The following is a 15,918-nucleotide window of genomic DNA, read 5'->3' as shown; positions in this document are numbered from 1 at the left end:
GTATTTACTCGACATAATCACAAGTTTCAATAGAAAAGAGTCCATGGAAAAGTCAAATCTCCTCACCAGGATCATATTTCCTCCAAGCAGCGTCTGTATTGTGAAAATCGATAGCTGCAAACGGAAGTTGTTAAAGGAAGAAAGGATTCTTAGATTTATTACGCGTTATTTTGAAAATCGGGTAAATCTGTGATTGAGCATACCTGCGGTCATTAGAGGAAGGGATGTCAACCGATCAAAGAATGGCAGTCGAACGAAGTATAACAGCAGGATAATTCAGTTAGTGATAATCAGAATGTTGTTTTGTTTCAAATAGTCTAACTGCTCCAGGAGAGACACACCTGAGTGTTGAATAATGTGCCAAATGGAGTTGGCAATTGCTGGACATCTTGAAATATAGGATATTCAACGTGAAGGAAAAAACCCGAGGAAGTGAATCCTTCAATATTTCAGATGCAATTTTGGTCACATCAAACAAAGATACAGACAGCGACCAAAAGATTAGGAATTTATCCATAGATGTTAAACGAGTCATGATTAAAAAAAGTGAAATAAGACTGAGCAAAACCCAATTAAGATTCCATTAGACGCGTAAGAAATACTGAAAGCTGCACAGCTTACCTTCAGTCCTTCTGAATACTGCGCAGACTTTGTCCAGCTTGTAAAGTGTTTGATGCCAAGCTCATCCACAAGATTAAATATATTTTTACATGTATAATAGAACCCTGAAACCATAGAAGTGCTAAATTATAGGCGTTGAGGGAAAAAATATGAATCTCCTGCGTGACTAATTGTTGTTCGTGTGCACAAGTTAAATGGATTCTTACCAGATTTACTCCCACGTTTAAACTTGCATGCTGATTCAAGCACAGGATACCATGCTGATTCAAGCACAGGATACTTTCTTGTTGCTCTTACGTTCAGTGAGAGATACAACTGGATCCCCTGCTCTGCAACAAAACCCACCTCTGAAACTGGCATTAGCAACACTCTTGGAAAAGCGGGGGCAAACCCTCCAGCAAGCAAACATCTTGGGATTATCCGTTCGTTGTGGCAGTGTTTTATTCTGCTAATCTATGGCAAAATATGCAGCCGTTCACAAAGGACATCCATAGGTTCCAAGGTATTTCATTACGAAGACTGAAGTTCCCATTTCCCAGCCACAGATTTGGCATACAATAAGCCAACTTTAGGCATTATTCGGCCATTATCGCACGGAGAGTGTGTTGGTTCTCAGGCTCCAGTTCTTTGATAGGCCTACTAATAGTAATAGCCACACACAAGCAAATTAATATTACATGATAGAAGTACTGAGTAAAGATATCATTGAATAAATGGCTCTAGAAAATTACTGCAATTTCAACAGATCAATAGAATCAGTCGTGAACTCTCATGTCTATTTAATCATCGATCTCGGTTACTGTTTCTGGCCATTCTTTTAATTGTGATCTTCATTGAGCCTATGCACCTATTGGACCACTGATTTTTACTTCTTTTATAAATAAAACATGTTGATTTAATATGGATAAATACTGCTTTCATTTTGTTGAACCAAATGTGGACATTCCAAGTGAAAACATAGAGCAAACTATATATGAGAAGAAGATCAAAAAAATTGGATCGGGCATGGAGCCTGGAGGGGATAAATTTGATAACAAATTTCAAAATTCATTTATTCTTGATTTTGAAGGTTTTATTATGTTTGATAAAAGTCATAATTTTTTTAAAAATGTCATCTTTGGAGATTAATAAGTAATTACAATAAACAAGATTTTATTCTATAATATTACATAATTATGATGATGTATACATACGAAGAATTACAACAGCTTACTTCCAAAACGGAGACATTCGTTCACTTCATCTCCCTCCCTCCTACACTATTCAACCATGAAAGCTCCCCAGTAATCTTGATTGCTTCTACCATTATACCCCTTTCATTCTTCATACAGCCACGAACAGAAATGGTTACAGCTCTATCGGTTAAGCTAAATCACTCACTTCTGGGCTGCGGTTCACACAGACCCAGACCCCCAACTCCTCGCCGGCCTCCCTCATCCCCCATAATCAAGGCGGTCAAGCCAGACCGCTGTGGTTCGTGGGGTACACGGTTGACCCGGCGCATGCTAGCTTTGCCGATCCAAGCTGGCTCACGAGCTGACGATTTGGCGTCTTTCGAGATGTCCGTGGAGAATGCCCTCCAACTCCTCGGTGTTCCAGAGGAAGCTTTGTTTGAGGATATTCTTCGAGCCAAGAATTCACTTGTTGCCGCTTGTAAAGATGACCATCAAGCAATTTCTCAGGTCTGTTGAAATTTCTTATAGATTTTTTTTGGGGGTCTTTAATATTTGCTAATAGCGATTACTCAAGTTTTTGTGGATACCTGAGTTTGGGGTTTGCTTATTACAGTACTTGTAGTGTTTATATTTGCATTTCTTAGTTTGAGAATTACGGGTTTCTGCTCAAGTTTGTGGCTTTATATATTTATGTGAAAATCTGTACTTTTGGTGTATATCAGTGTGTGGCTTGGATTGTAAGCTTGCATCTGGTAGGTTTAAGAATTTGAGAAACTGAGTAGAACAAGAGGTCTTGATTTTTCATGTGATTAACTAGATTTTTTGCTTATCTTGGTTTTAATTAGACGTTGAATAAAATTCTTCAGTTGTGTACAAGGATTGTCACCTAATTTTGTTTGAGACACCAAATTAGAATCAAATATCAAGTGCTTCAACTGAAAAGGGAGGGTGGGCTGCATGGAGGTGACCCCTTTCACGCACATTAAAGTTATTATTTTTTATGACTTCTACATTTTTTAAAAAAACTTATATTATTTGTTTTTTTCCCTGTGAATAACTAAGCTACATTTGATTCAATAACTAAGCTACATGCGATTCAATTTAGCAGAAGAGAAAACAGCTTTAACTTGAAAATTGGTGTGCACTGCCCATTTTTCCTAAAATGTGGAAAAATGAAGATGGATTTGAGCTTTGAAAATCGATATGCTGAGGGCACACGGAACTGTAGGTAGCAAACAACCATTCTGTTCATTCTAAAGAAACTAGACAATCTAGACTCTGCTAATCCACAATCGCGAAATGTACTCATTTGGGAATAGAAGATAAGAAAAAAACACGAGATAATGTGCCCATACTGCATGCCCCTGTGAATGCACTCATTTGGTGAAATACACAAGTTGAAGCACTTAGTTGTTGGACTATCACAAGCTTCCACGTAAGAGATGCATAGTATCTGGAGTTGTAGACCAGTTAACTTCTACCCTTTTTAAATGTATATCCTGCCGTATATGTCAGGACTTTACATAGAGTTATTTTATTCTTGCCAATACATTGTTTAATATGGCTTATCACCGTACAGGTAGAGGCTGCATACGACATGCTGCTGATGCAAAGCTTATCACAAAGGAGAGCGGGGAAAGTTGTGAATAGCAACATTCGTTATGCTGATGTTAAACCTGTAAATGCTCCTAAAATGGATTCAATGACTAAATGGCTACGGAGTACTGTAAAAAGTTCACCTCTTTCGATTGAAGCACCATCAACCAGTGAGTTGGGTGTGCAAGCCGGAGTTTATGGGGTTTTAATAGTCTTGACATATGTAAATGGAGTTTCAGCATCTTCAACGACGCCATATGCAGTGGCTGATGTGCCTGGCCTGATCTTAGCTACTAGTTTTGGGACATCCTTGTATTTCATGACCAAGAAAAATATAAAGTTGGGTAAGAAAAAATTATGACATTTTTTATAAGCAGTGTTTGATGCTATTTCTGGTTAAGCCCTTTTAAATTAACTATACTAGGTTGATTTAAATTATTGGTTTTGCAATTTTTGGATGTCAATTTTTATATAATTGTCTATAACAGTACTACTTTGGGCAAAGGTTTGACGTGTTTCTGCTCGGGAGCTCTTTTACCTATTTGCAGTTTATTCAAGTTCTTGGTTTTGCAATTCTCTGCACATTGAGGAAAAACCTATTTTTATATGATTGTCTATGGTAGCTCTTGTCAGACTTTACAGGTTTAGAAACTATTGAGCAGGCTGTTTGCCAGTATGGCCATTTCACTTTCTTCAAAGAACATACTGCTCTTAAATTCTTGATTTATGTTGAGCAAGTGGAGATGGATGGATACATGTAACAAGCAAGGATACTAAAGCTCCTTTACAGGTGTGCCTGTAGGCTGTAGTAGTTCTAGGTGAAAGGACTTGTGAAGAACGTTGAGGAATCTTTTTACTTGCTAGTGTAGATCATATCTTGTCTCCTTGATTTCTTTTTATGTTTCCTTTTCATTCACAGAAACTTGCGGGGGGATCTATAAGCAATGTATTTTGCTCCTTAGGTGAAAGAGAGACATGAAAGATCGTTGACCCATTCTTAACTCATGTGTTAGTTATTCTTGGCCTTGGGAACCTTAAGTTCAAGGTCTGCAAATGATGAAGTTAAAAACTTGAAACACTCGGCCCAATGAGCACATAAACAACACTGAATTTACTGATACTGCCAATTTTTTTTATCTGCCTCATGTCGTTCTTAAACATTCATTCCATAAATATGCCATTGTTTTCGTTGGATCTCGAGTTATATGTAACAAGTCTTGTTGTGCTACGAATGTGATTTTGTGTTGTGTGGCTTGATGAGATTCTCTAGGTGGCTTCCTGATACGACTCTTAGAAGATATTCCATCAGAATAGAACTATTTTTAAACATTAGATATATAGTGAATAGAGCATGCGCGCATACAAGATTTATGTAATTGGGCCACAATGTTTTACATGCTCTGTATCAGACCAGAACTATATTAATCTCTGTCAATTTAGTACACAATTACCACCCTCTTACATAGATGGTAATATATTGAGAGAAATATGGCAAGAACTCTACCCTAGAACTAATTACAATAATGAAAAAAAGAAAGATAAAAATCGCGTCTTAATTTGTAATTATATCAAATCTGGTTTTAGGATTTAATATTTGAATGTTAACATGAATAATGTCTATACAGGGAAGGCAATAGTGATTACTATTGGAGGGCTTGTGGCTGGTGCTGTAGTGGGTTCAGCAGTTGACAGTTGGTTGCAAGTCGATATTGTCCCGTTTATGGGCTTACACTCCCCCGTTACCGTCGTGAGTGAATTCATACTCTTCTCACAGCTTTTGGTCTCCTTATAACACAAATTGATGACATATACCATGTATGGGCGTGTATGCTATCGTGATATGGTTGTGCGTGTGTATGTAATTCCTCTCAAAAGCCAATCCATGCTGTCATTTGTCCATTGTAATTTGTACAAGCACAATGAGGTAGAGTGTATGTTAGTGAATATATGCTTCCATCTATATCTGGACAGCAGTTTTTTGTTTCTCCTGGATTAATCTCGAAAATAGTCATCTTTATTATACTCAGCTGGATGGCACCTGAGCTGTCATTATATTTTTCATGTATTTTGGACACAGACGACATCGTAGTTTCCTTTTTGACTTGCTAGTTACATGGAAAAAAATGGAAATTTGCCATTCTTGTCTGCAAATAATGATTCCGGTAGCGAGAATTTATAATAAACAGTCTTGCCAAATATGTCTAAAAACTGACTTGGAAGTACTAGCCTAGGTGGCCCTAGCGGACGAAAATTATTATTATTTTTTTTTGGGTTTTTATTTATTTTTATTTTTGAAATGTTTTTTGGATTTTCAATTTTAATTATAGTTCAATAAAAAAAATGAGAAGTAATTTTTTTTATGGACGTTGAATCAAAGTCCAACAAGAAATGTCAATGTTGCATCGCCCTAACTTGGTCTTATTTTATTGATATTGTGGAATCTGTCTAGCGGAGCCTAGACTCCGCCTAAGAGGCCTAGGCGTTGGTCTGACGCTCGACTAACGTCTAACGAATTTTAGAACCTTAGAATACATGAAAGTGTTGAAGGATGGTTTAAAATTTTCCAGAATATTACTTAATTTATAGAGACTGATTCTTCTCATATGATTACGGGAAATCAATCAAAGTCATGAAGATAACTCCTCAAGCTGTTTACCCGTTCAAGGCACAAGCATCACCAGTTTTCAAAAGAAAATAATTTGAGTCACGAACTCAAACCATTGAGAGTCATCGACTAGATCTAACAGGAAAGAAGCAAACCTGAAGCTGCATTGCTAAATTACGATCATCCAAACCACAATTTATGAGTACTATTTACTTTCCACTGCCAGCTGTATTCCTTGATCTTAGTAGCTTAAACTTATCTCAAAATAAGAGTCAATAAGGTCGTTCAGCCTCAGGCTTCACAAGTATCTACAAGGGATAAAAAGATAGAAAGAAAATACAGGAGAATGGCATAGGGATATAGAAGACAAATGCAGACTACAAGTCTGCTCCAAAACACAAACTACAGTCAATGTCACCTTAAGGTTGGGAGTCTTTCCTGTTTCTCTTTGGCACCAAAATGATAGGGAGTTTTAGTCTTCAATTTAAAATTACAGAGCATATAAAAGAATTCAAGGCTCTGCCACTCCCCTGTTTGCTGTTAGTTACCTGCCCTTATTCACATAGCATCAGAAACAGTTGACAGTCAGGTAGAGCCAGTTTCCGTGGGCACAGTTAATGGTGCAAGGGTGTTGGGAGGAAGATTGATGCCCCCTCCTTTGATGGATATTTTAGGAGTCCTGAAGGAACTAGCCCGGCACACCAGATTTGAGTCGAGAAATAACACCACAACTGTGATGTCATCATGGAAATGACGACGCACCCCGCGATCAATTTTCTTCAGGTCTGAGTACCTCATCTCCCTCTTTTTTGCGGCCTCTTGCAATGCCGTTTTCACTAATCTTCTTGCAATGCCCTGCACAATTGAGGTACAGAAGATTTGATAATTTTCTTGTCACTGGAAGGTAATTTTAATTTTATGAAAGGGTATGCAACTAAATACATGATCCCTTTTTATTGTCAGCACGTAAGACACTTTTTGTTTCCCGTTGTCCTACACAGCTTCTAATTCATATTTGCCACGTAAAGTCACATCATTAGTTTGTTTCGTACATTGGCAGACACACATTATCAAACACCATTTACAGTTATTCGATCAATCATGCCAAGAAACTTGTTATCAATAACCACAGCCACAGTTGGTCAGCGATCGGAACTAACGAGGACCAAAACTAAGATTCTAGGAGTCGCTATTCTTTTCAAGTTATGATTGACACTTGTGTATAACCTAGCTCTCATAAATTTATGAAAGAACGGAAGGGAAACAAGAGAAGACAACACTCCGATGTCATATATTAATTTCAATATGAGTAAGTATGTGGTGCACTATGTTACACTCCAAACAAGACAGGTAAAATCGTCTCCGTGGGTTAGACATCTTACATTGTGTGGATGATTTTGGACCAGATCAACGGCTTCTTGGTTGGTAAGATGCTCCCAAAGGCCGTCTGAGGCAAATATGATGAACTGATCATGAGGCAGCAACTGTTGCACAGTAATCGCTGGTTCTGCGCTTAAAATTGGTCTTTTAAAAGGTTCGCGGAGACGAAATTTTGCATACAACGGCTCCCTGTTATATTCAGCCTTTTTCAAATACACGTCTCCGATAGATCTTGAGATCTGTAAATTACACATTAAGGACAACTAAACACTGACCAAGGTCAAAAGCAACATTAGCAAGCCTAAGATAAGAAATTGCATGCACTGTGTAGAGGACACACATGTAGAATGAATATTTAGAGATGATTTGCTGACTTAAACGCAAATCCCACAATATATATAAATAAATAAATGGTACGAATAAATTTTGCAGGATTTCACAAAAAAAGAAGACGAATTAGTGAAAAACTGTCCAAAATTTTTGTCTGAATGGATGCGTCTCTATTGAACATCTTTTTAGATGCTAATAGTTTCAGCCATGGCCAAGTAGTTCCAAGTTCGAACTGAGGAAGAGCCGACAAATTGAAGATGTTTATGCATATGAAAATGTTTTATCAGAAACTGTTCTCCTTATTTTTTCATAATGATCAGTGCAAAATGATAAAACCAGTTGGCAGATATTGAACTAAAATTTCTAAGCCACAGCTAATTATGTAGAAATCATGCATGAGAAGTTGACAAAAATCATGTCACCACAGCTTCAGCCCTTTGCGTATAGGAAGGAACAGTATAAAAAGCAAATGTGGTCCCAAACTATTTCTACACAATAAAAATGTGCAACGGGAATCTAATTAAGATTTTCCCACTTCAAGGAGACAGTGGTTCCCATCGTGAATTGATAGCCAACGGAAAAAGACAGCAGCAGTGAATATATGTTTAAAGCAAAATGTGGCCAAATGAACCAACCTGTATGAGACCTTTCACACGCCATACGTTATGTCTTAGAACAACAATTTGTGAGTCATCAGGGTGTAGGGATTGAAGCTCCTTTCTCACAGACTCAAAACTCGCGTTGTGCTCCATCGAGAGTTGAATGGCGAGGACTTCGCCTGTAGCCTTGACAAGTCTCCCCAAAACAGCCCGAGAATCACCAAGACTGGCAATATAAAGAGTTTCACTGCATATGATTCCAACAAGACAGCAGGAGCCCACAGCTGCTATCTGAGGTCTCATGGGCCACTGCCTGCTGACGACTGAGAAAAAGCCATCTTCCGTGGCTTCAAATGCTTTCCTAATAACCTCTGCTGACATGGTTTGATGTTCTGCAGTGAACCCTGAAAAAAACGATACATACGATAGATAAAATATAGTTTCTCGACATCACCACTGATCTGATTTCTTAATTGAGCAATAATCACAGGACTTACTCTTCAGATGTTGGAAGAGGTGCTCGTTGATGAACCTAGAAGTCTCAGGACCGCCATGCCCGTCATAAATTCCCACAAAAGTACCATATGGCCCTGAATCATTCGAGCTGAGACAACCAGATTCAAGTTGGCTCTGATCCTCAAGTAAATTATTTGCTTGAACTACAGCCATCGAAAAATCTCCGCAAGAATGCTGCCCCGAGTCCTTATACCACAGAAGTCCATCTTGTCGACCACCGGAATCTGAACTTGTGTGAGCATATCGATCAGCCTTGGGCCGAAAACAGGCCCTCAATAATTTTAATAACCCAGAAAACATCCCTCATCTCATCTGAACCACCATCGAATTATCAGCATCCGATAAGCACCGAGGCTAACTTTTTTCCTGAGGTTAAACTCGATTGCACAACCATAAATCAATCCCTCACCAGCTCACCTACAAGCACAAAGTACGAGCACTTAGAGGCCAGCATAACACAAAACAAACAGATTTAAGATATGAACGAACATCAACAATCTAACAGAATGAAAATTAATATATATGCATTATGATCCCTACTTTACGCCCGATTCTGGTAAGTTGCCGCAAGGAAACTAATAAAAGTAAAAAATGACCTTCCAAGTAGACACAGATCGTATAATAATAACCCAAAAGACCCAGGAACCTACCTGAGGAGGGGAAGATTCGGGGGGAAAAAAACCAAAAAGTAGTTAAAATTAACTAATTTCTCGGACCATTTTTGGTCAGCTGGTTGAAATTCTAGAAGCTTCAACTTCCAAAAAGCATAGGGGGAAAACAATGTCTTGAAATCCTTTAAGCCGCCAACAGTATCAACTATATTTACAACTCTTTTTTGAATAGAACAATACACAAAATTAAGGTATGCAAAAGAAGTTACCTTTACAGTTGAATAGGAAAAAAGGATCTGAAAGTGAAAGAGGGATTAGATCCTTAGATCCATCGAATCAAAGGGAAAAGGAAGAAACTGAAGTGGGTTTTTTGTTCTTAGTTCTCTTTTTCAAGCAGAGTAAGATTTGTTGCTGCGAAGTGGCGATGAAATAGTAAAAAAAGCAAAAAAGAAGAAACCCAAAAGAATTATAGGGGGAGGGGAAGCAGAGTACTTGTAGAATTGAGTGCTTTGATTGAGGCAAGTGAAAGTGTGTTCTTTCTCAATGGACAAACCCCATTAAAGTTCCTCAATGGAATAGGTTCCAGGCTTCCAGCCAGCAAAGCAGAGGTCCCCGGCTCTGGGCTCCACACACACAATTTTAGATAGAGAAAATCTAGAGATAGAAACTGAATAAACATATTTAAAACGGGTTTTACATTAAAAAAATTTATATTTAGATAAATCTTTTTAAATGTTTGCAAATTTCTTTAAAAAAATAATGGGTTATTATAGAAAATTAAAAAACTAGAGGTCATATTTATCCATCAACTTCACATATAAAATTAGAAATGATCTGTATATCTGTACATACACTATCATATTTGATGTGATAAGATGAGACGATTAAACGATATATAAATAATAGAATGATGTATGAATCTAATTATTCGTAAATTTTGAGTCAAACGTGATATTAATATCAAGACGACTAATGTATATGTATTTCACATTAAAAAAAATTGCAAAAGCATAATGTTTGTCACATCTTGTGTAAAAAACGTGTTGGTTTGATGAACAGTCTAATCGACCAACAATTAAAGAATGTTTTGACTTCCGGTGGACTTCCGTTCTGTTGTCCTTCAGTATACTGTAAATTGAATAATAATACTAATTATAAAAATAGTTATCAATAAATTAATTATCTTCAAAGTTTAGGTTTGAAAAAAAGTAAGAGAGGAGATGGAAGGAAATATACACGTCGTGCATGTTTTGTTTTTAGTTTTGATTATTTATCCGAGAGTGCTAATATGATAATATACATGTCAGCGACATATTGATGTCACATCAGAAATAGCATACTGAAACTAAAATTCGGCAACATATATAATCAAAATCGCAAAAAATAAACATAGATGACCAAAAATACAATTTTCTCAATTATTTGCGTTACGTTGTGGGTGGAGATTTTTTTGGTCAACATTAATCGGATAGAATCAATTGAATAATATAAATGATTAAAACACGGGGTACTTGACTAATTGTATTAGAGTAGTGGCACGTACATGAACTTTTGTGTAGAGAATCAGCTCCTTCTCGAACGTAATATGGAAAATAAAATTAGGTTCCATATTTGAAAAATTCGTGATCAAGAAAATTATTGATCTACAAATTGCACAAGAAAAGTCCAATAGTTATTTCAAACCATTTTGAATTAACCCAGCAGTGGACGAATTTTCATGAAAGGGTGCAATGTTTGATGAAGAGTGCAATGTCTAATGAAGGGTGTAATGTTTGATGAAGAGTTGCTTCTGTTCTGAATTGAACATGTTTGGTTTGTTGGATTCTGATTTGAGTTAGTCACTTAAAAATACAAAATATCTTAATTCTATCCTGAGAGAAATATTTCACATCCCCGTGACTAAAGAGAAGGAGAAAACAATTTTTTTTAAAGAAAGCGTTGCAAACGTGTCTTGTAGTTCATTCACAAATTATTTATATTCGAAATAAATTTCTCAACAGAACGACCGTGGGTAATGACAGAGTGAAGGACGAACCACCCAAGCAGTGAACAAGGAGAGAATCATCGGAAGAAAGAATGAAACACACAACTGAATATCGTTCAAACAAATTGTAAACTCTGTGAAAAATTTTCATAGTTTTAATTTCAATCATATTTCAAATTTTCTTCCAGATTCTAGCGATTTTCATCTTTTTATTTTAGTTTCCAGCGATTCCATCGATTTTCATATATTTTTCACGTTTTATAAATTCCTACATTTTATTGTGTAGATAAAAAATATGGTGAGAATTTATTTCTTCAATTTCTATGTAAGTTTCTTTCGTTTACGTTTCTATACAAGTTGGTACGTGTGAAACAAAAATTTTAAACCCTTTGATATCCAATGACTCTCTAGGCTTGCCGATACTTTAGGATTAATCAGCCGACTCGTTCTTGAATGACATATGCAAAAGACTAGTCGCAGTAAAAATAATAGAAAATTTTCTGTGACAGGCTCGCTCGAGAAAATATTGAAATACAAGAATTTAAATGCTAATCATTGATCAAACGGTTCGGATACACTAAAGAGCCACTTGTCAGGATATTTGTGTCTATTTAATTAATTGCTCATGTTGGAATCACCTCAACTCTTTGATATCTCAGCCGGCCACCATTTTTGTGCCACTTCCATATGTTGGCAATATATGCAAACTAAGTTATTTAATCATCCAAAAAACTTGTCTTACTTTTTTGATAATCCAACAATTGTCTTTGTGTAAGATTTGAACCAGTACTAGTCTACTAAATGTTTTCTTAAATATCTTATCTAGTGTAAACGTCAAAAAAAAAATTTAATATCCGAATCGTTTTGTTAATGAAGATGTCTATATTTCCATGGATTTTGCAATGATTTAGTTTTCCAGTTTAGTAGCTTTTTACTATTCACGTTGTGTGGAATATGGGAAGATAAATGTAACCATCAAATATGAACTTCAAATCATAGGACCCTCATATTTCATTGTATTGACAAAATGGCAAAAACTTATGTGAGACGGTCTCACGGGTCGTATTTGTGAGACATATATCTTATTTAGATAATCCATGAAAAAATATTACTTTTTATGCTAAGATTATTACTTTTTATTGTGAATATCGGTAGGGTTGAGTCGTCTCACAGATAAAAATTCGTGAAACCGTCTCATAAGAGATCAACTCCAGCAATTAACAGTTCACGATTAAATGGCTCGTATACCTAAAAATTAGGTTGCCCAAAAAAAAATTTAGAAATAATTTTTTTCTAATTTTTTGAAATAAGTTTGAACTACTCTGAATTATTCAGAACCATTGCGCGCTATGCCATTGTCCTAATAAAAAGACGATATCTCGAGTTCGAGACCCCAAAATGATTGCTCAGTCATAAAGAATGAATTCAATCTATTCTTAGCAGTTGATAATACAGTACCCACAATTATTGAGCCGACCAGCCTTTTTATATTTTAGGTATTATGGATCATGGTTCTTTTCATATGTTGGAACACAACTGGTGTTTTCACCTGTCGGTTTGAGCTGTTAATAGAAGATTAATTGAAGAAATTATGGGGATATTGCTTATTTTAATTTCAATTACCGAGTAATATCAATAATTATAAGCCTAGATTGTGTGTAATTTTCATTCTTTCCTAGGAAACCTATTGTCAAAAATTGGTCGAACGTACCATAAAAAGTAGCGTTTTGTGTCGCCCTAATCTAAATATTACGAATGCGTGTGAAGTTATTTTCCGGGGTAGGACTTTACATGCAATGAATTCAAACAAATTCATAAACAAGTACTGATTATAATAGCAAGATCTTTAATTATAAGCTGGGATCAAAAGAAAGGAGCGACTATATGAGTAAGTTTACGCGCTCACGTGGCAGATGAGTCGACAGTCCTATCAGATTCTAAATAAAAAAATCAAGAAGAGATTCACGTTAACACTGTTGGGTGCAATAATTGTCCCTGTTTGGTAGAGCAATCGAACCGTGTTGCTTGAGTTGCTGTGCGGTTTAAAAGATTTGAGTTGCACCATTACCACCAGCTATAGCTTTTGGTAAAGCGGTAAACACTCGGTCCTACAATTGGTATCAGAGTCAATGTCATGGGTTCGATTCTCATTGTTTGCAAGGAGTGCAATTATTGGGAGAGAGATTGTTGGGTGCAATAATTGTCCCTATTAGGGGTATTCATCGGTCAGGTCGGTTCGTTTTTCGGTTTTTTATTTCGGTTTTCAGTTTTAGAAATATATAATCCGCTATCTGAACCATTTTTCTTCGGTTCGGTTTCGGTTTTCTACCAAAACGGTTCGGTTATTTCGGTCGGTTAATTCGGTTTTGGTATAATTATTTAAATTAATAATATAAATATATTGTAAAATATAATATGTTAACTTCTATATGTTTTCTTAGTAAAATATTTAAATATAAGGTCTAAATTAATTAAACAAACAACAATCAACTAAAAATTGTTCAAAATGGTTTTTCATTCACTAAATATCGTATCAAAATATATAAGATAAATAAAAATATAAAAAAATATTAATTTAATGAAATTTCGATTTTTTCGATTTGTTCGGTTTTGACATAAATAATTATAATCCGAAACCGAACCAAATAAACTTCGGTTTTAACATTTATATCCGAATTACAAAATTCGGTTTTTGGTTTGGTTCGCTGTTCGATTTTTTCGATTTGGATTTTCGGTTTTATCCGAAATTTGAACACCCCTAGGACTCTCTGTTTGGTAGAGCGATGGAACCGTGATGTTTGAGCTGTTGTGCAGTTTAAAAGATCTGAGTTGCATCATTACTACTATCTATAGTTTTTGGTAAAGCGGCAAACATTCGATCCTACCAACATCTCGAAAGAATTTAATATAGCAAATTTCTCAAGACTCGGAATGATATGTAAGAAGACACTCGATTTGACATTCAACAAGATGTTCACACCGATGAGATGTCAAACGAGAGGTGTGAAGCTTATCACAAACAATTAATTTTTAACTAATTGGTGGGTTATTGTTTTTAATGTTCAAACTTGGAATTTCGGAGGAAACTATTAAAGTCGATGGTTACTTCAAGCATCGAGTTGATATGTAGCCTTGAAATTAATTAAACCTACATATACTCGAATTTTTGATGTAGTCTACTTAGATTTTGTTTATTTTTTAATTTTTCCAAATTTCAACTATATTAATGACAATACGACTATATTGTTGGAATTTGAAAAATTCCTCCCTTGACCTTGAGTTAACTTCCCAATCATTTAATATTCTACATCCCAAATTTGTATAATTCATTTTTTATTTCTTTATTTGAAAAAAGACAAAAATTGGTATGAGACGGTCTCACGAGTCGTATTTTGTGAGACTGATCTCTTATTTGGAATATCCATGAAAAATTATTACTTTTATGCTAAAAGTATTAATTTTTATTGTGAATATCGGTAGGATTGATCCATCTCACAGATACAGATCCGTGAGACCGTCTCACAAGAGACCTACTCTTGAAAACATAGAGTGACCATAAATATCTATGGAATATCGTTTTTTATATTAAAAAATTGATTATATTTTATACTGTGGATATGAGATCGATAGATAATTAATAATTATTAAAATATGTAGCAACTTTATATTATGAGTAGTTCAATAATATTTAATTAATTAAATGAAACTTATCCAATGTGAAATAGAATATATGATTTTGCAATTAGAGCACTAATTACACCATTTCTCATATTAATTAATCATTGAATCTGAAGCATAAAGTCCTGCATGATTAATGCAAGTTTGTGTGTGGATTCTGCTACACACGGATCATTTTTGTGGGCCAAACTGTATCTTGACCATTTGATTTCCAAAGGCCCAATATATTCAAGCCCACTTCCATGAGCCCAACACGCTTACATTCATGAAGTATACCCCAAAAAAAATGTTTTAGATGACACAGTACGCATACGTAGTTATTATCTAATGTGTTGAATATGGTGAAAATTTCATATAAAAAGTTCGTTTCGAGCTTATGGCGAAGTTCGACCGCGCGGGCTTATGCCGGTTCCGATATATATCTTTATGTCGGATCCAATGGCTCCAATTCAGGTGTATCATTTGCGTAGGATTCGAATTTTCCTATCTCAATTATATATGCATGTTTATTTTTCACAAAGATTAAAGAATTCATTGGAAATATCAATTATACACAAAAATTTCAATTTTCCATTTTTTAACAAGTTAAGTTTTTATATGAGTGATTGATTAGTTATCTTTTCAATAGATGGTTAATTACATGACTCCAAATTCAAATTAAATAGGAATATATAAAAAATCTATATATTTAAGTTATTGAGGTTATAAGACAAAAACTTGTGTGAGACGGTCTCACGGGTCGTATTTTGTGAGACAAATCTCTTATTTGGTCATCCATGAAAAAATATTACTTGTTATGTTAAGAGTATTACTTTTTATTGTG

At 35.5% G+C, this 15,918-nt stretch overlaps 2 protein-coding genes across 2 annotated transcripts; one reads left to right on the top strand and one right to left on the bottom strand.

The window, feature by feature from the left end:
- Nucleotides 1-1,814: 1,814 nt before the first annotated feature.
- Nucleotides 1,815-5,418, top strand: LOC142505951 (protein CHAPERONE-LIKE PROTEIN OF POR1, chloroplastic-like). Its single transcript, XM_075619094.1, has 3 exons — nt 1,815-2,303; nt 3,376-3,736; nt 5,018-5,418. The coding sequence occupies exons 1-3, from the start codon at nt 1,965-1,967 to the stop codon at nt 5,182-5,184; spliced, it is 867 nt and encodes a 288-aa protein (XP_075475209.1). The 5' UTR covers nt 1,815-1,964; the 3' UTR covers nt 5,185-5,418.
- Nucleotides 5,419-6,140: 722 nt separating this feature from the next.
- Nucleotides 6,141-10,026, bottom strand: LOC142505287 (putative protein phosphatase 2C 60). The gene is made up of 5 exons (XM_075618208.1): nt 9,703-10,026; nt 8,804-9,239; nt 8,343-8,710; nt 7,380-7,616; nt 6,141-6,852 (listed from the first exon to the last, which is right to left on the bottom strand). The coding sequence occupies exons 2-5, from the start codon at nt 9,120-9,122 to the stop codon at nt 6,583-6,585; spliced, it is 1,194 nt and encodes a 397-aa protein (XP_075474323.1). The 5' UTR covers nt 9,123-9,239; nt 9,703-10,026; the 3' UTR covers nt 6,141-6,582.
- Nucleotides 10,027-15,918: the final 5,892 nt, after the last annotated feature.

The sequence above is a fragment of the Primulina tabacum genome, chromosome 10 (genome assembly GCF_025594145.1).
Source record: "Primulina tabacum isolate GXHZ01 chromosome 10, ASM2559414v2, whole genome shotgun sequence".
NCBI classification, from domain to species: Eukaryota; Viridiplantae; Streptophyta; class Magnoliopsida; order Lamiales; family Gesneriaceae; genus Primulina; species Primulina tabacum.
The sequence above is the reverse complement of the archived record's forward strand: the minus strand, read 5'-3'. Positions and strand labels throughout refer to the sequence as shown.